Source organism: Equus przewalskii, chromosome 18 (assembly GCF_037783145.1).
Source record: "Equus przewalskii isolate Varuska chromosome 18, EquPr2, whole genome shotgun sequence".
Lineage (NCBI taxonomy): Eukaryota > Metazoa > Chordata > Mammalia > Perissodactyla > Equidae > Equus > Equus przewalskii.
The window spans coordinates 35,124,760-35,145,050 of NC_091848.1; the positions used below are offsets into that span (position 1 = coordinate 35,124,760).

At 44.3% G+C, this 20,291-nt stretch overlaps 2 protein-coding genes across 4 annotated transcripts in view; one reads left to right on the forward strand and one right to left on the reverse strand.

The window, feature by feature from the left end:
- PCYT1A (phosphate cytidylyltransferase 1A, choline) overlaps positions 1-20,291 on the forward strand; it is a 77,559-nt gene that overhangs the window by 40,981 nt on the left and 16,287 nt on the right. Inside the window, exon 9 of one of the 3 annotated variants that reach the window (XM_070583492.1) lies at positions 1,075-2,191. The exons of 1 other annotated variant lie outside the window; for it this stretch is intronic. In XM_070583492.1, the coding sequence (XP_070439593.1) occupies positions 1,075-1,122 (48 nt within the window). In that variant the 3' untranslated portion in view covers positions 1,123-2,191. Of the gene's footprint in view, positions 1-1,074; positions 3,623-20,291 lie in introns of those variants that run through there. One more of the 3 variants, XM_070583493.1, reaches the window with a different exon arrangement.
- Positions 443-18,593, reverse strand: SLC51A (solute carrier family 51 member A). The gene is made up of 9 exons (XM_008541919.2): positions 18,323-18,593; positions 17,611-17,705; positions 6,584-6,738; positions 5,585-5,658; positions 4,959-5,117; positions 4,277-4,388; positions 3,847-3,993; positions 1,337-1,442; positions 443-827 (listed from the first exon to the last, which is right to left on the reverse strand). The coding sequence occupies exons 1-9, from the start codon at positions 18,358-18,360 to the stop codon at positions 691-693; spliced, it is 1,023 nt and encodes a 340-aa protein (XP_008540141.1). The 5' UTR covers positions 18,361-18,593; the 3' UTR covers positions 443-690.

Sequence of the window (20,291 nt, forward strand, 5' to 3'; positions counted from 1 at the left end):
GCCTGCTATCCATGGTGCTATGTTTTGTGTTTGGGCTTTTACCTGTACTCTCAGTTCCTTTGCTTTTGCGTCCTAATTTGTCTCCTCAAAATCAAGCTCCATGACCATATTATTGGGGGATTCCTTTTGCAGCTTGGCATAGAAGACTCAAAAAGCCATTGTCCCCAAAATGGAGGCTGATCCAGATCTCCCAGGTCTAATGTCATCAGTGCCCTAACGACATATCAGTAAGGGAAAGAGCACCTTCCATCTGTTCTTCAGAAGCCTGCTTTCTTTGAGACTTGGGGCTTGTACTGTTTTGCCTGGCTGAATTCTACTCCAGTTCTTATACCAGACAAACTACCATATACTCTTCCCCCTTTCATTTTCTTTGGGAAAGCTCAGAGTGACCTTTCAGTATACAAGCTTTAAGGGCTAATAATGGCACCCACAGAGGCAGTGTACCCAGTTATAGAGTTTCAAACCCATCCTGTTTTTTTATTATAAAACTTAAAATACCTTTCCCAGGCAAGATCCAACAGAATTTCATCCTATTGCATAATTCATCTTCATCTCTATAGTCAAAGGTAATCTGCCATTTTGTGCTGAAAATGGAATCCTTCCCTGTTTGGTCAAGGTTGAGGGACAGTGAAGAAATCTTGTGCTCATCTAATGAGTAAAGTGTCTCTTTCATTGTCCAAGCCATCTGTCTCAGGCTTCGAGGCTCATATCCAGGTCTGGAGAAGGGAAAGGTTCATATCCAACCTTGTCGTCTTTCCTTCGGTAGTACATTCGTGTCAGCACAGTTATCAGAAAAGTCTCCAGTATGAGGAGATGGCAATTCATCACTGCAGCATAGGGTGAAATATAACGTACGTTATGCTAAATTATAGAGGTGGTATCCCACCAGCAGCCCTTACACATGAGTTGAGCAACACTTTCTCCAATTTGTCCTCAAACCAGGACCTACAGATACTAAGCTGTCGTAACTAACATAACAAGTTAATGGTAGAGCCAGAAACAGAACTTGGCTCTTTACCTTCTGCAATCTAAGGCTAGCATTAAACCTTTTTTTTTTTTTTTTTTTTTTATCAGCATGACCTTCTGCTTCCCAACCATCCCCATTCTTCTCCCAGGAGCTAAGGACTGGCCTCAAGCTATGGGACTGCAGCTCTCTTCTCTGTGATTGGAGAAGTCATAGTCTCCTTAAAGCCTCTGCTGGGATTTCTTGGAGATCCCTTTCTGAGTGTTCTGAGCAGAAACCAGGCTGGCCCAACCTCTGTTCTAAGGTCCTCTCTTCCCTGACCCTCCCCCTCTTACTTATCCTGGAATGGGATAGGATCCCCTATGTGCTCACCTTGAGACCTGATCTTAGAGGAAAAAGGAGGTGAACAAGCAATCTGCCCGCCATTGGCCAAGACTGAGAAGATGGCTGGCTGCAGGGCAGTCAGGATGAGGAGTGCCTGTAAAACAGAAAAGAGAAGCGAGGGCAGGGTGGGCCCAGCATCCATGGCTCTGAGGCCGGCTGGCCTGCTGCTGTGCTTGTCCTTCCGCTGTACATTTGGCTGACCTTTAGATCAGTGTGGTTACAGAGGGCTGAGACTCACACTTGATTAAAATTTAGTGGACTTTTAACCTTTAGGCAAATTGTAATCTCGTCTTCTACCCAATATTTTGTGTGTGTATGTGTGAGGAAGACTGGCCCTGAGCTAACATCTGCTGCCAGTCTTCCTCTTTTTGCTTGAGGAAGATTGTCACTGAGCTAACATCTGTGCCAATCTTTCTCTATTTTATGTGGAATGCCGCCACAGCCTGGCTTGATGAGCGGTGCTAGGTCCGCACTTGGGATCTGAACCTGCGAACCCTGCGCTGCTGCAGTGGAATGCCTGAACTTAAACACTACGCCACTGAGCCAGCCCCCTACCCAATATTTTTTTGAGAGTTCCTGATAAGAAACAACAAGAACTGATTGGGGGTTTGTGTTTATTTCCCTATCTCAGCTATGGCTACTAATGAGCACTTGATGGATGAAAAGGGTGGATAATTAGAGAAGAGTCATTCCGTCTAGCTCAAGGACCTGAGATCCCTACTCCTAGAATGATGGACAGTGAACCATTAAAGTGCACTTTGAAAAACCTCTGCCATGCCAGGGGCTAGGGGGAGGTGGAAAAGAGGAATTAGTGTTTAATGGGTACAGAGTTTCTGTGTGAAAGATGAAAAAGCTCTGGCGATGTATGGTGGTGATGGATGAATGCACTTAATGCCACTGAACTGTACGCTTGAAAATGGTTAAAGTGGTAAATTTTATGCTATGTATATTATACCACAATAAAAAAAAAAAGAAGAAGAAGAAGAAAATCCCTGTCCAGAGGCCCCAGGAGCACCATTTGTCTTAGTACTTGCCCTCCCTGAGTATACTTTCCTGAAGCATCAGCCTCTTCTAGGCAGACATGGCTTGTCCAGGCTTCCCCACAGTAATCATGGGGCAGTCACAGGGCTTTTAGCTGTGGCCTCACCCTAAGTGCTTCTGGGGCCCAGATCCTTTCTGCCCTTCAGTCTCTGACTCAATTTCAGGCTTTTCTCTCTTCTGTCTTCCCATTGCCCCTTCAATTCTACCTGCTATGTGCCTGGAGATTCACGTTTCAGAGGCATCTGCTTAGATGAAATGAGAATTTATGTGAAATCACTCTGTTAACTATAAAGTGGTCACTACGCCTTGGGAGCAGGAGACAGGCCCATCACAGAGACAGACAGAATGAAGAGAGAAGGAAAACTAGATTGGGCTAGATGTCATTGCATTTGGTGGAAAAATTATCTTTGGGCTTAGAGAATGAAATGTGTAAAAAGTGAACAAACGTGCCCTTGAGAGAACTTTCAGACAAGGCGTGAAGAGGAAGAGGCAGTGTGATAAGAAGGAATGTGGGTTTGGGAGTTTAGCTCTAACAGATTTCTAGCTCCATCCCTATGTGCCTTTGAGCAAGTCCCATAACATCTCTGGGTCTCAGTTTCCTCATTTGTAAAATAGAAATAATAATGACTCGTAAGATTATTGTGAAAATTTAAGTGTAACGTATGAAAAGTTCCTAGCACATGGTAGTTCATAGTTGTAGCTGTGATACTGTTGGTGGTGATGGATTATAAGGTTTTAAGAAGTAATGGGTATAAAAGAAAAAAAAAGCTAATGTAGAACAATTTAAGGTTTGATAATACACATGTTATGGGTTGAGTTGTGTCCCCAAACAGATATGTTGAAGTCCTAACCCCCAGTAGCTCAGAATGTGACCTTATTTCAAAAAAGCATCATTGTTTCGGTTAACTAATTAGATGTAATCAGTTAAGATGAGGTCATACTGGAGTAGGGTGGGTCCTTATTCCACTATGACCGTTATCCTTATAAGAAGGGGAAAAGAGACATAAGACACAGACACTTGAGGGGAGAAGGCCGTGTGACGATGGAGGCAGAAATCGGAATGATGCAGCTGCAAACCAAGGAATGCCAAGGATTGCTGGAAACCACCAGAAGCTAAGAAGAAGTGAGGAAGGATTCTCCCCTAAGGTTTCAGAGGGAGCATGGCCCAGATGACACCTTGATTTTGTCTTCTAGCCTCCAGAACTGTGAGACAATAAATTTCTGTTGCTTTAAGCCACGCGGTTTGTGGTATTTTGTTACAGCAGCCCTAGGAAAGTATTACAGCACAGAAAAGAAAAAACTGGGAAGTGACAGGGATCATTTTCAAAATCTCACAGGAGGCTTAAGGCTTAAGAAGATTCCCAGACTCACTTTTAGCCTTTATTAGTCTCACCTCCTAACCCCAATTATTTGCAGCTCTATTATTAACCATCTTTTCTCTCCCAGGGTATAGTTACCTGGAACAGAGCAAATTTGGCTCCTATGTTCTGCTCACCCAGGTGCAGCCTTGCTTGACGGAAAATGATGCCCAGGGACCAGAGAGCCATCAGGGTGGACACCCCAAGGAGAGTGTTGATCCATAGAGCTGTGCTCTTCTCAGAAATCTGGTGCCAGACCAGAAAGTAGTCAGTGATGGAAGCAAGCCCTTTTCTTCTCCTTTTATTTCTCCTCTCCCCTGGTGCGAAAGGTAATAAAAGAGCCCCAAAGCCTTGGCGTATTCCAGTCTCCTCTCCCACCAGAGTCTCTACTTTTCTGCAACCACCCTGTCCCTGGGGCCACCCTACCCCTGGAGCCCTGTATCAGGGGATGTTGGCTCTAGCTATTCCTTCTAGAGCTCAGAGGTATGAAATGAGTCTTGGACTTTGCTACCCCTTACTCCTGGCTTACGTCTGCTGGGTCATAGATGCCATCAGGGATGAGAAACAGGCCCGCCAGGCCCGTTGTTATCCTGAAGAAGGCATACTGGAATGGGCCCAACATCAGCAGCTGAAGCTTTTTCCTGAAGGGAGAAGAGGGTTAGGAACATGAACCAATAAATTACCCATCCCAAGAAGACCTCTCAGTTTCCTCACTGGCCTCCAGGGCTGAAGTTTGGCTGCCATCACAGACACCCAAACGGTTAAATGGATGAGGACATAGGAAGAAGCAAGAATGTTGAGAGCATTAGGAACCCTCTTTCTTATCTCCCACTCGCCTCCAGACCAGAATGCTGCCTTCTGAGCAAGAACTATCAGAGTGTTGACCCAACCTCACTAAACAAAATGGGCAAAAGGGGCAAGTAAATAGCCCAAGGCCCAGTTTGCTCTGTGTGACTAAAGTTTGTAGGGGGCAGTGAGCTTAAGTGATGGGAATTTTGGAGTTCTCCTTCTTCTGCTTCCCCTACCCTTGGGTGAGTGCCTAATATGTGGGTCCTGGTGTGGGCTGCCCACCCTTTCATCATTGGCTTTGTTCTATACAAGGCTAATCCCAAGAGGTTTGAAGCAGGGCCGAGAGGGCCAGCAGAGGCTCTTGGGAGAGTGCAGGAAGAGGCTAACCTGTTCCTCAAGCATGCCTCTCCCTCCCGCCTTACCTGGTGAGCATGATTTTGGGGCAACAGGGGCAGCAGCAGCAGCAGGGGCCTGTGTGGATCATCATTGGGGTGTCCTTCAGTGTCCTCATTACTGCCTCCTTCCCCCCAAAGCCTTCCACCATGGCCATCATCAGCAGATAAAAGCACACAGAGTAAAACCTGGAGCAGGGGCAGGGGGAGAGATGGGCCTGGAGTGCACAGAGGGGAGGCAGCAGCCAGCTGAGGGGACGCCTTTTGCTGCCAAAGAAAGACAGATTGAAAAGGGAGCAGGAAGGAGTGGGGTTTACTCAGGGGATCACACGGTAGGGAGCAGGCATTCTAAATGTGTGACCCAAGAGGAGTGAGAAAGAGGACAGGTTCCAGGGGTCTGGAAAGAGGAATTTCCGGCTGTGGGAATGAAATGGTGACTGAGGATGAACAGAACCAGAAGTTCAAGAGACCTGGATTAGCACAAGTTGGAAAGGGCTAGATTCGGGATCAATTAATTGGTTTGTAGGGATTTATGGAAAGGAAGAGGGATGAAAGAAAAGAAGACACAGATTCTGGAGTCCTGGGTGAATGGGTGAGCAGAAGGGAATGCCAGAAGTAGACCCAGCTCAGAGCTAGGGATGGGGCAGGACACTCACGAGATTATGGCCATTTCCACTAGTGTGAGGGAACGAGGGATCCAGAGACCAAAGCAGCAGAACACAGACACTACCTGCTTGGAAAGGAGCAAGAAGCCAGTTAGAGCAAGGAAGGAGACTTTGCGCTTACCCTCTGGGCCTTTTGTGGCAAGCGCCCAAGGAAGCAAAACCTAAACATTTGAGGCACCATTATTAAAAGGGTCCAGCTGGAAAAATAACTAATTAAATCAACTAACTAAAAAAATTTTTTTTTTAATTCGGCTGTCAGTTTCTTCTAGGTCTAGGGTTAGAGACAGCAAGTCACCTTGAGACAGGGGCTCTTTTGAAGACTATCTTATCTTATATGCCTGGGGTAGGAGTAGGTAAGTTCATCTTTAGGAATAAATGGATCAAGATCCAACCCTTACTTTTCAACATCCCACGTTATTAGAGCTTCTCTGATGACTTGCAATGGCCCAGGCAGATTTCATCTGGCAGGAGAGGACCTCAAGGGCTCTACTCTCCACACCAAACAGACACACAGAGCTCACCACAAAGAAACAGAAGTCCAATTTATGGCCTAGGAGCAAGCCAAAGGCCTCCCTAATGGCTGTGGGAATGAGTTAAAAAGGCCTACAACGTAAGAGTAGAGCTGAGTATGACTGTTGGAAAAATATTCTTTCCCTCCTACACTCTGAGGAGGCACTACTTGTCTGTACAGGAAGCTTGCTTTTAACAGCAGTACTGTGGCAAGGGAGTAGTGAGTGGGGCCGCCGGTGGGCTGAGCACTTTCTCCAGCTGGCTCTGTGGTCCTAAGAATCCAAACACTCCATCCCACTGCCTGTTGGCCTTCCAAGCATGGAGTCCTGATTGCAAACGGAGATCAGATTACAGTCCTCACCCTAAGGTGGAGAAGGCAGCAACCCTTTGCTGCCTTGAATTGTTGAGTTTAGAGGAATTATCAAAATGGTCCCTGCCTCCTCCCCAGTCTCTCCCAAAGGACAAGTACAGGGCCCTCACCGTGGGTGCAGAACTGCTCCAGAGCAGAGTTCTCCTCTTGATGGGACAACGGGTGTTCTTGTACAAGTAGACAGCATCCTCCAGGAAGATGGCAATCGAGCCCAGGGCAAGCAAGGTCAAGATGACTGTGAGGGCAATTTGCAAAGGACCCAATGCTAGAGTGGAAAGAGAGGGCAGACTCCAGTGAGCTGAAGACCAGGACTGAGAGGCAGAAGATGTTGGTTTCCTCACTTGGGTCTAAATTACTTGACCATATGTATAATTATCTGGTCTAGGCTCCCATCCATGCAGAAGAATGGCTTTTTCTTAGACAGAGGGTATCGAACATGTGAGTAAGAAATAGTCATTCTTCTGCATGGATGGAAGATAGACCAGATAATTCCAGGTATGGTAAGGCTTACCTGAACCAGAGTATAGACACCAAAAAAGTTTTTACATAGTTACCAAAAATTTTGAATTAGGCAGTCGGCAGGACCTATTCACTTTTCTTTTTTTCTGAGGAAGATTAGCCCTGAGCTAACTACTGCCAGTCCTCCTATTTTTGCTGAGCAAGCCTGGCCCTGAGCTATCATCCGTGCCCATCTTCCTCTACTTTATACATGGGACGCCTATCACAGTATGGCGTGCCAAGCGGTGCCATGTCCGCACCCGGGATCCAAACCTGTGAACCCCAGGCCACCAAGAAGCGGAACGTGTGAACTTAACCGCTGCGCCACTGGGCTGGCCCCTCTATTCACTTTTCTACCTCCAGTGCCAGATGTCATGCTAGCAGACATGGACCATTTACCATTATAATTGAAGCAGAATGTAATTAATGGGATACTTAAGAGCTGTTTAAATTTTATTTCAAAAATTATGTCACGAAACTGGGACATTAGGAAGGAATTTTAACAAAAGTGAAATGGATACAAGTAAAGACCCCGAAGACATTCTTCCCATGTTGGCCTCACACTTAAATGTTGTTCGGTAGCTCTATTTAGTGTTTATTGCAATCAGTTGAGGAATTATTAAAAAGTAGCTGTCTAGGCCCTACCCTCAGAGAGCAGGCTTCAATAGATCTGGGATGGGCCCAATAATCTGCATATTTAACAGTCTCACCTGATAATGGTCAGAGGATAACAAACATTTTAACAAATACCAGTGAAGCTCCTGGGGGCTTATCATTGCTAACAGGAAAAAATTAATATGGTCACAATATGTGTTTCTGAACATGTTATTCATCAATGCAACAATTAAACAAATGGTTCTGTGTCCTTCGTGACTAAGCCTGGACCCTAATTTATCTAAGTCTCTTCCCTAGTTGGCAGACTCTCTTCTTTCCACCTCCTGACTGGCTAGATGAGTGGAAGAGGGAGAAGACTGTGAGAGCCCAGTCCACTGTCCTACTGTATTGGGAGTAAAGTATGAGGAAGGTATTGGCTAGTCTGCCCTATATTTTGGTGGCTGAAGGCAGCTCAATCAGAGATAGTACCACTGAAACGAAAACAGGGAGGAAGGAGACAATACCACACTAAAGACTTGAATTGTCATTTGGCTCTGGTGGCTTCACAAGAAGCATCCAGGACAAAGGTGACTCTGTCAAAAAATATCACCTTCATCCTGGTTGTTCTTATTTTGGGGCACAAATTTTTCTCTTTCTTTGCTTTATCCAAAGGGAGCCCTTTACCTCTGACCACAGTTATGGTCTAATGACCAATACAGAGGACCTGCCCTTGGTGGAAGGTGGACCTTGGAATCCAGCTCCCAAGCTGGATTTTTAAATTTTTTTATTTTTTATTTCTTTGAGGAAGATTAGCCCTGAGCTAACATCTGCTGCCAATCCTCCTCTTTTTGCTGAGGAAGACAGCCCTTGAGCTAATATGTATGCCCATCTTCCTCTACTTTATATGTGGGACACCTGCCACAGCATGGCTTGATAAGCAGTGCATAGGTCCATGCCTGGGATTCAAACCTGTGAACCCCAGGCCGCCAAAGCAGAGTGCCCAAGCTTAACCACTGCGCCACCGGGCTGGCCCCCCAAGCTGGACTTTTGAAGTCAGTGGTAAATTTTTTCTTCCTATCACAGGCCAAAACGACAGGATTGTGCTATTTTTTCCTCCTACCCATCCCTTCCTCCACCCACCTCTACTTAGTTAGGATACAGCCCTCTGGGGGACTAAATTTCTGGCCTGGCATCCTGTTACTGTTAGCTCTGTTGCCTCTTTCTCAATTACCTCTCCAGACACCACTCCAGTAGGCTCTGCGAGTTTTAAACATTAAAAAACTGGTTGCAGTCCTTTCTTAAAAAGAGACTTTACCTTTTCTTCCTTGAAACTTTGAAAAGATAAACATCACAGAGGACTTTTTTACACAATTTTACCATTATACAACAAAAATGTGTATTTAAAACAGTCATGGGGATACACATAAAGCCTGCCATATATCAAAATAATTCCAGATAGATTAAAGAGATGTCTTTAAAAATCAAGCAAAAAATTGAGAGATAAAAAAAAGAGAATTGTATTTATCAAAGCTTTGAGGAGGGAAAACCTTCCTAAGCTTAGGAGCAATCCAAGAAATCACAAAGAGAATGATGGTCAAATTTGATATACAGAGTTTAAACTTCTGAATGTTAAAAAAAAAAAAAGGCAGCAAACAGACTGGAGGAAAGCATTTTTAATAAAAGTGTACTCAAGTTTAAGATATTTATTACATAAGGAAAATTGATAACAAAAACAGGATGCTCTTGCAAATAAATGGGAAAATTATATTAACACCGTTCAGGACATGTGGGAAAATAGTCAACCTGCCTAGTAGTCAGGAAGAGCAAAATAACAATGATATATTATTTTTGTTCTATTAAAAGATAATGTTTATAATATTATTGACTAACAGCCCTAAATTAAAAAAACAACTTAAATATCCAACAAAATTGGAATTATTAAGTAAACTACCCAACAGGTAGTTTTTACGCAGGTGTGAAAAATTTGTGGACGCCATAAAAAGTCTTTGCAAAGAATATGTAAAAATATTTTTTCAAAACTTATTAGCACTCAATAAAAAAAAACATTAACAGACCCACACGTATACAGTCATCTGATTTATGACAAAAGCTCCACTCCAATCCAGGGGAAAAGAATGTTTTTTCAAGAAAGGATGCATGGGTTAATTGGATATCTTTCCAGGGATAAAAAAAAGAACATGGACCCCATCCCTCACATCACACAGAAACACCTAAATGTGAAAGTCAACACAATAAAGTTTTTAGAAGAAAACAGAGAAGTGTATCTTCTGGACTTTGAGACAGGCAAGTTCTTTTAAAATAGGACACAAAAGCACTAATCTTAAACAAAAAAATTGATAAATTGGACTTCCTTAAAATTAAGAATTTACATTTGTCAAAAGAAACCATTAAGAGAATGAAAAGACAAGCTTAGAGAAGTCATCAGGGAAACACAAACGTGAGATGTCACTACGTACTCCCCAAAAGAGCCAAAACTGAAAGGACTGACGATTCCAACTGCTAGTGAACATGAGGAACAACTGGAACTCTCATACATTGCTGTTGGCAGGATCAACAACCACTTTGGAAAACAGTTTAGTAGTATCTATTAAAGCTAAACATATGAGGCCAGCCCGGCGGCGCAGCAGTTAAGTTCGCACGTTCCGCTTCGGCGGCCCGGGGTTCGCCATGTTCGGATCCCGGGTGCGGACATGGCACCGCTCATCAAGCCATGCTGTGGCAGGAGTCCCACATATAAAGTAGAGGGAGATGGGCATGGATGTTAGCTCCGGGCCAGTCTTCCTCAGCAAAAAGAGGAGGATTGGCAGCAGATGTTGGCTCAGGGCTGATCTTCCTTAAAAAAAATAAGTAGAATAAAATAAATTTATTAAAAAAAAAGCTAAACAACACCTACACTATGACACAGAAATTTCACTCCTGGATACATATTCAATAAGAAATGAGTGCTTATAAACACTGAAATAATGTTCATAGCAGCATTATTCATAACAGCCCAATCTGGAAACAGCCCACATGTTATTCAACAAGAATATAGATAAATAAATTGTAATATATTCCCACAATGGAATATCATGCAGCAATAAAAAAGAATGAACTATTGATACATGCAACAACATGGATTAATCTTAAAAACATAATGATGAGTGAAGGAAGCCAGACACAAGAGTACATACTGTTTGATTTTGTTTATATGAGTTGAAGAACAAGGAAAACTGATCTACAGAGGTGACAGAGGTTAGAGTTGTGGTCTTTGGAGGAATGTTAACTGGAGGGAGTATGACAGACTCTACTGCATGCTGGAAATGTTCTATTTCTTGATCTGGGTGGTCGTTTCACAGACGTACATATAGATAAAAATTCATCAAACTATATACTTAAAATCATTACCCTTTACTGTATGTAATTTATACCTTAAAAAAACTGCTTATGTAAACAAAGCAGAATGCAAAACTAGCACAGTAAAATTATAGCCATGTTTAAAGGATTTGATTGGGGAGAGAAAGGTAAAAAAGAGTTGAAGGAAAGAGTAGGGCACTAATATCTCTATCTTACAAAATGGAAAGTCACGAAAAACTGTCCATAGTCGGCAGAATTAGAAATAGACTATAGCTATAGTGTATAACTATAAAAAATAACTAAAAATATTGACATAATTACATAGAGAGAATGGAAGGAGATTGGCGCAAGTGAGATAAATCCTCATGTATCACAGAGGTACCACAGATGATGTCCAAAATTGATACCCCAGGAGATAATGGTGTGCACATATTGGTGATTTGAAAGTAACTATCAGAAGAATCATCAGCTAAAAGAAGGAGGAAGATTAGAAATGGGAAAGGAGACAGCAGGGGATTGTTGATTTTCATTAGTAGCCCTTTGGTACTATTTGAATTTTTAACCAAGTTCATGTATTACTTTGATAAAATAAAAACATTAAAAAATCATTGCATAGAAAAATGACTAGAAACAGTAAACAAAATTAGCAATGCTGTTTTAGATGATGGGACTGTGGGTGGTTTTGTCTTTTCTGTCTTTTCCTCTTACTTTTTTCTATCTTTTACAATTATTCTATAATGAACATGTATTTTATAACAAAAAATATGTTTTTTTAAAAGGACACATTTTGCCAAATATATAATAATGTGAAAAAATTTATATGATGTCATGCTTGTAAAAATATGGAGTAAAATTGTAGGTAGGGTATGATTTCTACTAATGTTAAATAAAAGCATAGAAAAAGAAAATTACACTGTGATATTTGCGGTGCCTGTCTCTGAGCGGTAGGACTACATACGACTTTTCCTCTTTTTACTTTTCTGTATTTTCATATTTACTTTACTGAACCTGAATTATTTTTACAATAGAAATGTTTAGTTTTAAAAGAATACGGACGAAAGATAGAAGTCCAAATAGGTGTAAACCAAAATTAATTCAGTAGATTTCTAAAACCAATGTCCATTGTTAGGAGGGGGAGACACTGCTGGAAGCTTCTCCTTGCCCAACCCAGCCCGCCGCACCACCCCCCTCCCCAGACCCCGCCCCCTTGACTCTTGCGCTCATCAGCTCATTGAGAGCTGAGAGCGGAAGCTACACTTTCGCAAGCCGTCAAAGCCAAGACTCCCAGTCGTCACAGTCCTTCACTGCTCTCTCCTCCTTGAAAATCTCCCTCCCCTTGCCTCCCAGAACCGCAGTCCTCCTGCGGCCTCTGACCTCAGCTCTCTTCTACTGATTCCTCCTCTCCCGCACCCTGTGTTCTCCAAACCCGATCATGCTCAAGGCAGCTCAGCTCTTCTCTGGTTACAGAGGTTTAGGATTATCCCTACCACTCTTTCAGACTCCCAGCAACCACGTGAGCTGTTCCCACCTCCAGGACTTTACACTTGGCTTCTGCCTGTTCAGCTTTTCTCCCTGAGCTCCATGTGGCTGGCTCCTTCTCGTCACTGAGCTCTCTGTTTACGTGCCCCTGCTCAGCTAGCCTCCCCGAGGGCCCTGTGTGATGTTGCCCTCCCCCCCACTCCACCTTCCGCAGTGAGATGATTTATGTATTTACTAACTTGCTTCTTATCTCTCTCCCCATGTAGCGTAAGCTCCACAAAAGCAGGGATTTGTCAGGCTTTTTCTCTGTTCTACCTCCAATTGCCTGGAACAGTAACTGCCTGTGACTATTGAATGAAAATAACCGCATGAGGATTGCTATTGTCATCTCCATTTTATAGGGTTTTTCAGGAAACTAGGCATAGATTGTTAAGCACCGTGTCCATGGTCACACAGCCTGGAAGTGAAGGAGCTGGGGTTTAAAGCCAGGGGTCCTGATGAAAAGCCCATAATCTTAACTGTTACACATGCTCACTCTTGGTGTGTATTCTCACAGACATGGGAGAGAGTGTGGAGTGATAGAAGCAATCAAATGCAAACCTAAAAGGTTAAATTTATGAAGGTGGGGATGGGGCATATCCTGACTGTTCAATACAGAAAGGCTTTTGCAGTTTCTTGTAACTGCTGGCTTTGGTACTCTATTCTTTCTCATACTTGCACTATCTACAGGCTCCCCTATCCACTTCCGCAGCGCAGAATGTGAGAGAGAGAAGTGCCTGAGCATCCAGAGTTTGACACCACTGCTCTCCATCAAACTCGTTTGTCTTCTTAGAAGATTGTCCCCTACCTTATTTTTCTGAAACTTAATAGATATTATGGGGCAACAGTGTTCTATCACCAAAAAATTTTTGGAAATGCCTTAAACAAAGTTAAACATGTTTCTTTCCTTCAGAACATACTGAAGTTTTTAATCTGATTTATATTATTAATTTCCAAAAGGATGTCATAGAATACAGCTTTTACAAAGCTTGTTTTTCTGTGGACTCTTTTCATGAAGCACTCCTTGGGATTAGTGTGCCAGGGAACACACTTTGGGAAATGCTTGTCTCACTGACCATTTTGAATACAATTATAGCTTTAGCAGTTAGCACATTTCCCACTGTCTCGAAATAGTTAAGATTACTTTTTAAATAATGAAAACAATATCAGAACCTTAAAATTTTGAAAAAGGGGGATGAGGCATAATCCTAGCTAGTTCCTAGCCAAAAATTATTTTCATTTTTGCATATTTGTTACCACGGAGGTTAAGAGCATAGACTCTGGAATCAGAGACACCAGAGTTCAAAGTAAAATTCCACTTACTGCTTGTTCTATGACCTTGGACAGGTTATGTATCCTCTTATTAAATCTCTTAGCACAGCACCTGGTATGAAGTATTTCCTCAATAAAAAAGTAATTTAAAAAAATATCCTGGTTAAAGTGCATACACGTTACATTACTTCAATCATACTGTAAAATTTTGTATTCTGTTTTTACATCTAACATTTCATCACAGCCTTTCAAAAACTATTTTATAATTATTTTTAAAATTATAAAATATTTCAAAAGTAAAGGAAATAATAGAGCAGGGCTGGCCCTGTGGCACAGCAGCTAAGTGCACATGTGCTGCTTCAGCGGCCGGGGTTTGCTGGTTCAGATCCCGGGTGCGGACCTACACACCACTTGTCAAGCCATGTTGTGGAAGGCGTCCCACATATAAAGTAGAGGAAGATGGGCACGGATGTTAGCTCAGGGCCAGTCTCCCTCAGCAAAAAGAGGAGGATTGGCAGCAGATGTTATCTCAGGGCTAGTCTTCCTCAAAAAAAAAAAAAAAGTTGAAAAAAAAAATAATAGAGCAAACGTAAATATAACCATAACCCATTTTAAAGAGTGTTACCAAATTGCCAATTTTGCTCCAAAAGTTGTTTTTAGAAAAATAAAACATTACAGATGTATCTAAAGGCCCCTGTATATGTCTCCCAGATCCTTTTCCCTTCCTGACCTCACCCCTCAGGGGTAACTACTACTCTAAAGCTGGTGTATATCTTTTCCATTTATGTTTTAATTTTTACAACATATGTACATATTCAACATATGATATCGCTTTGCATCTTTAAAAAGTTTATATAAATGGCACCATCCTGCAAAATGCTTTTTCCACCCAACATTGTTTTCATGATTTTTGGTTGTTTTCATCATGACAAACAAATGATGCAGTAAGCATTCATGGAGGTGTCTCCTTGGCACGTATAGGAGAATTCCTCTATTCCTACACGTAGGATTCGAACTGCTGGGGGGTAGGAGATGAGAATCTTGAGTGTTACAGATAGCTAATCACCCTCCAAAGTGGCTACACCACTTTTTACTCCCACCCGCAGTCTATGAGAGTTCATAGTTTGCCTCAAATTCACCATCACTTGGGAAAAATCAGCCTTTTTTTCCCTATAAGATAGTAATAAATGATATTTTGTTGTTTAATTCGCAGTTCCCTAATTACTAACAAAATAGATAACCTTTTTGTGTATTGGCCATTTTGATTTCTTCTTCTATGAATCATCTGTTCATATAATTTAGCCAGTTTTTGTTGGGTAATTTTTCTTATACTGCCTACTCATCCTTCATTGCTTAGAGGCTTGAAAATATCTTTTCCTGATGTATGGTTTGGCTTTTAATGTTGTTTTTAGTGTTTTCAGTTGTGCAGAAGTTTGTTTACTTTATATAGTCAATCTTTCCCGTGATCATTTGTGCTGTCTTGTGTTTTGAGAAATTATTATCTACTCCCAATCATAAAAATATCTTTCTATATTTTCTTTTGTAAAAATGCCTACATTTTACATTTAGGTATTTAATCTGAATTAAAGCTACTCTGGAGCTATTTTCATGTTTATTTATTTGCCATAGGGACAGGCAATTGTCCAGCATCACTTCCTGGAGAATCCATCTTGCCTCCTGGTGTGTGTAGCATCCTTTCATAAAGCCAGTCCCCGAATGGGCAGGGGTCTATTCTGGGCCCTCGATTTTGTTCCATTTGTCTGCTCATCAGGTACAGTTTGTACCTCATTGTTTTAATTACTATAGTCCTAGTATAAGCCTTAATCTCTGGTAGGGCAGGTACTCTCCTTACACTTTTTCAAAATTGTCTTGGCTTTTCTTGGCCCTTCACTCTTCCATATACATGTTTGGATCATTAAAAAAAATCCTGTTGGGATTATAATTACAATCATATCACAGGCATTTCGAAAACAGATTATTGAAAGGTTCAATAGTTCTCCCAGAATAGCTCTTTTTTAAACAGCTTTTAATTTAAGGAACAACACAGTTTACAAATGAAGAAGGAAGGGGTTTCACCACATCCTCCAATGGGTGCCTCTTCCTGACTCCTTGTTTCTGTCAGTGTTATCACCATTGCCCAGATCCCTAGTCATCATTAGAGTCTCTTTTTCTTTCACTTACCTTGTATAGATATTTACCAGATTGCCTGCTTTTCCTTTGAAATGCCTATATTCCCCAACCTTCCCTTCCTTTCCCTGGCATTGCCCTGGCTCAGCCTCTTGTCCTTCATGCTGGGCTGGGGCAATAACCTCGCATTTATACCCCTGCTTCTCAAAGCGCTTCTTCCCTGAAGCCACCCTGATTACTGATTAATGGTCCAGATGCACCATCCAGCCCCTCCCAATCCCAGAGCCCTCACCAGCTCCTTCCATCTGTTGGATAAAGTACAACGCCTCTGCCTGACACTCATCAGGCCCCACCTTTCCTGCCCAGCCCTCTCACTTGTCCCCTGCTTCCCACCAATAACCTTGAATCCTGCTAGATCCAGCTCCTCAGTGTCTGGGGGACCTGCCTGCTCATTCTGTCTCTATCCCCCCTCCAGCAGTGCCCACTGCCTGCTCTCCACACTCCAATTGCTACCAACACCGACAGTTGCACCTGGAGCAAGGCAGCTCGCCCGACTGTCAGACCCAGTATGGTCTCCCTACTTTGAACATCCCTCTATCTGCACACTTTGTAGCAAAGCAATGTGAGCTCTGTTTTCACAGGGTCAGGCACGGTTTCTCAATCTCAGCACTATTGACACTTTGACCCAAAAAATTCTTTGTTGTAGGGGGCTTTCCTTTGTTTCCAGGCAGCATCCCTGGCCTCCACCCACTAGATGCCAGTAGCACCCTCTTGTTGTAGCAACTGAAACTGCCTCCAGACATTGCCAGAAGTCTCCTGGGGACAAAATTGCCTCTGGTTGACAACCACTGATATAAGGGAAGACTTGTACCACCAACTGTACTCTCTGAACAAGAGGTTCCGGGAGCTGGAGGTTGCAGCTGCCCTCTGGCACAAACCACAGAACAGCTACAAGGTGTTTCTGGTTACTCTCTGGCAGTTGGCATGTGCTCTGGTTCAGAGCATCTGAAACAGGGCTGAACACTGTCCCAGGCCATGCCTATGTCTGCCTCCTAACGCACATTGACCACATCCTGTTATTCAGAAAGCGTCTGCTCCTTGAGGTGACAACATCAGGAAGGAGGCTGGGAAAGCATTAAGGATACCATAGAGACACAGACTCCTATTTATCAGTGTCTAAGGTGTAGTTAATCGTGCAGTAGGAAAACAAAATAAAACGTAGATATGAACACATTTGCTATAAAGATGCTAGGTTCATTTGATTATTCATGATTTAGGTGTCCAGGGAATAAACTGAGTCCCATCCTCTGCCTTTCACTTTCAAAAGCAATTCAGTACTGGATTTAGTGGGCCAACACTGTCAGAATACTTTTACAGATTCACTAAGTTTTAAGAATGCTGTTCATAGTAACTACCCCTCTAGAATGATACAGTCTTGAGTCCCTGGATGCCCCTGGGGTCTGAAAAATGCTCCAGGCCAGTGTCCCCAATTTGAATGAGCTTTGAGTCTGGGATTTGTGGGAGGTCCCATATGCAGGTTTGTCTTCCAGGCTGAGTTGTCATTCCCCTTTTTTGACCTACTGGCTCCTTGAGGAGTTGCTCTTCTGCAAGGCTTTAAACCATGATGGACTCTGGGACAGCCATCCTCCCAGGCTCTCCAGGCTGGCCAGCTCAGCACCACCTCTTCTCAGCTCCTCTCAGCTGTGCTGACTTCCCACTGGGATGCTCATTTCCTCCTTTCAGTTCCTTCTGGGGAGGGTCCCTGACTTACCTCTCAGAAGCTGCGTTGCAGTGGGAGGGATTGAGAAGCAGGCAGAGGGGATGCTGTAATTGGTTTTCAGTATCTCCAGAAGATCTGCCGTGTACCTGGAGAGACGTCAGCCTGACTTCAGAATATGGGGACTTGGGGAAGGAGGAGGGTACCAGAAGGGACACTAGTTATTTGACACTCCCTCAAATACTCCTGGGTTCAGGGAGCTTGTCCATTTCCCCTAAAGGCCTCGAGGGAATGGAGAATTGGTCCAGGCTAGTGTGTAAGGCAGGCTGCCACCCACGCCACGGGCAGGTCCGGCTGAGGTGCCCAAAAAGCTCACAGTCCATTCACTCTACTTCCATCGAGGCAGCAGCCCAGGGGCTGGCTAGGGAGAAACAGCGGGGTCCTAGAGAAAGAGCTTAGCAGCCTTGGGACCCTTAGCACCAGAGATGGGTCCCCAGCTGGTCAACATTCTGTGCATGCCCCCCACAGTCCCCACCTCTGGGATCTTTCTCCAGTTGAGGGGCAAAGCTAAGGCTCTTGGGGTCACGCACTGGCCTAACCCCACAGTGTCTTTGAGGACATCATGAACATTATCAGTCCCATCTCATTCTGTGTATTGGGAGCCAGAGGGCCCTGGGAGGGAGGGAGAGACAGACCAGAGCGATAGGGGCAGCTGGCCGCTGCTTAGCAGCTGGCTTCTGGCTCAGGGCCTGCCGCTCTCACTCACCTGGGGTCAAGCTTTATCTGCGTCCTGCCTGACTCCATCGTCTTCTCTCCCTCCCTGGCTCTCCCAGCAGGCACCGAAGGGCAAGGAAGGGAGGGCAGGTGGGGGCACTGAAAGAGGAGGCTCCCACTTGCCCCGTTGCCTGCTGGCTTTTCTCAGAGGATCCAGGCTGCAGATAGGTGGAGTGGCTGGGTCTTCTCTTCTGGCTCTTCCCCTCTTCGGGCCTCCTGTGCCCACAAGTTCCTAGAGTCTATCTCAGAGTTCACCCAGGAGGAATTTGATCCTCTCAGCTGGCTGAGTTCCCTGGTTCCTGACTCCTCCCTGTCCCTAGGTGTGGTCCCTCCTGCCTCCCTCCCACAAATGCCTTTGGCCACCCTTTGTCCCTGGCCCACCCCCATCCTACATCCCCCGCCAAGGAGCCTTCTAGGGCAGGGGTAGGGACAAAGTTCTCAATCCTCTCTGCAATACCTCCTGGTCAGCAACCCCTCACCCTGGAACCTGTCTGGAGCTCAGGCTCTGGTCCCCTGGAGACGGGAGAGTCAGGGCTGAGGCCTTGACTGTGTTGGTACTGTTGGCCTGGCATGTGGAGGGGAGGACTAGCTGGAAAAGCCAGCTGAGGTCCGTCTGGGTTTCCCAAAGCCTAGCCCACCACATCTTGATGACAGGCTTATCCAGCCAAACAGCAGCCAAAGATGCAGTGAGTGGGAAGGAGGCTGTATTTAAGAGGCAGAGTTGCTGAGTGAGATTTCTGAGCATTTTGACAGATTTTGAAAAGCTGTGCCAAATTATGTGCTTATGAACTATTTTATTGATTGGTGATTTCTCTTCTCTCTCCAAATAGATTTAAACCTATTTGAGGCCAAACACAGTGACCCTAGGTTCCTGGCACAGGGCCTGACTCATACTCAGTACTCCTGTGAATTGGTTGCATGACTGATAAAATAATAAAAATCACAGAAACAGCAGCAGCTAATGTCTGTTAAGCATTTATGGTGCACCAGGTGCTGTAGGAAATGCAACATGTTCCTTATCTCGTTTAAACCTTACAATTACTCTTATAGAATACTATCTTTAGTCCCACTTTGCAGATAAGGAAACTGAGTTTTCAGAGAGGTTATGACACCAGGTTAGAAAGGAAACTCTGGAGGTGTGGAGAGAGGCAGAGGGACCTGGGTTAGGGCCTCTGCTGAGGTTCGGGTGAAGATTTTTGATAGTAAGGAAAGGGCCCATGACTCAAGAGAGTCAATTCTAGGAAGGCAGAGGAGGCTCCTGCCCCTGCTGGGCTGGTGAGTAGACACGATCAGAGGAAGCAGTTACTGATGTGGTGCCAAGAGGACTCCCTACTCCTGTCCCAAAGTACCTCAAAATATCTCCCAGGGGTCAAGCAGAATCCTCTCCCTCTTTCGCCCTCCTCCCAAAGTGCACTTCTGGGAACAGGACAATGCAGTGAACCAGGAGTCTCAGGGGCCCTATTACCTGCTAAGATGGAGGTAGAGGCACAACAAAGAAGCAAGGTCACTGACACCCAAAGGGTCAATCACCTCATACCCCTGACTAAGACACAGGCTGACTCAGCTTCCTCAAACCATTTTCACCGAGCGCTCCCTGGGTCATTCATCTCTGGCTGATGAGAGGCTTTGAGCTTAATTGCTCACAGCCCTGAACTTTAGACTTCCCCAGAGCAGATAACAGGGCACTGAGGATGTTCTCTGAAACTTCTTCAGGACAGAATTGGGGGGTGGGGGAGGCAAGAGAGGGGAGTTGAAGAGCAGGAAGGAGTCAGGAAGGGAAGGTGGCTGGGCTGACACTCAGTGCTTCCGCAGCTGGGTAGTAGGCGCTGGGGGACCCAGGGGAGACTGGCTAATTCTCAGGATGGATGAGGATGGTGGGAGGAATGGCAAGGTGTTGGTGAGAGCAAGGGCTTTGGCTCTGATGGGGTACTTCTGGCCACCCCCCCCAAAGTCCCTAAGTG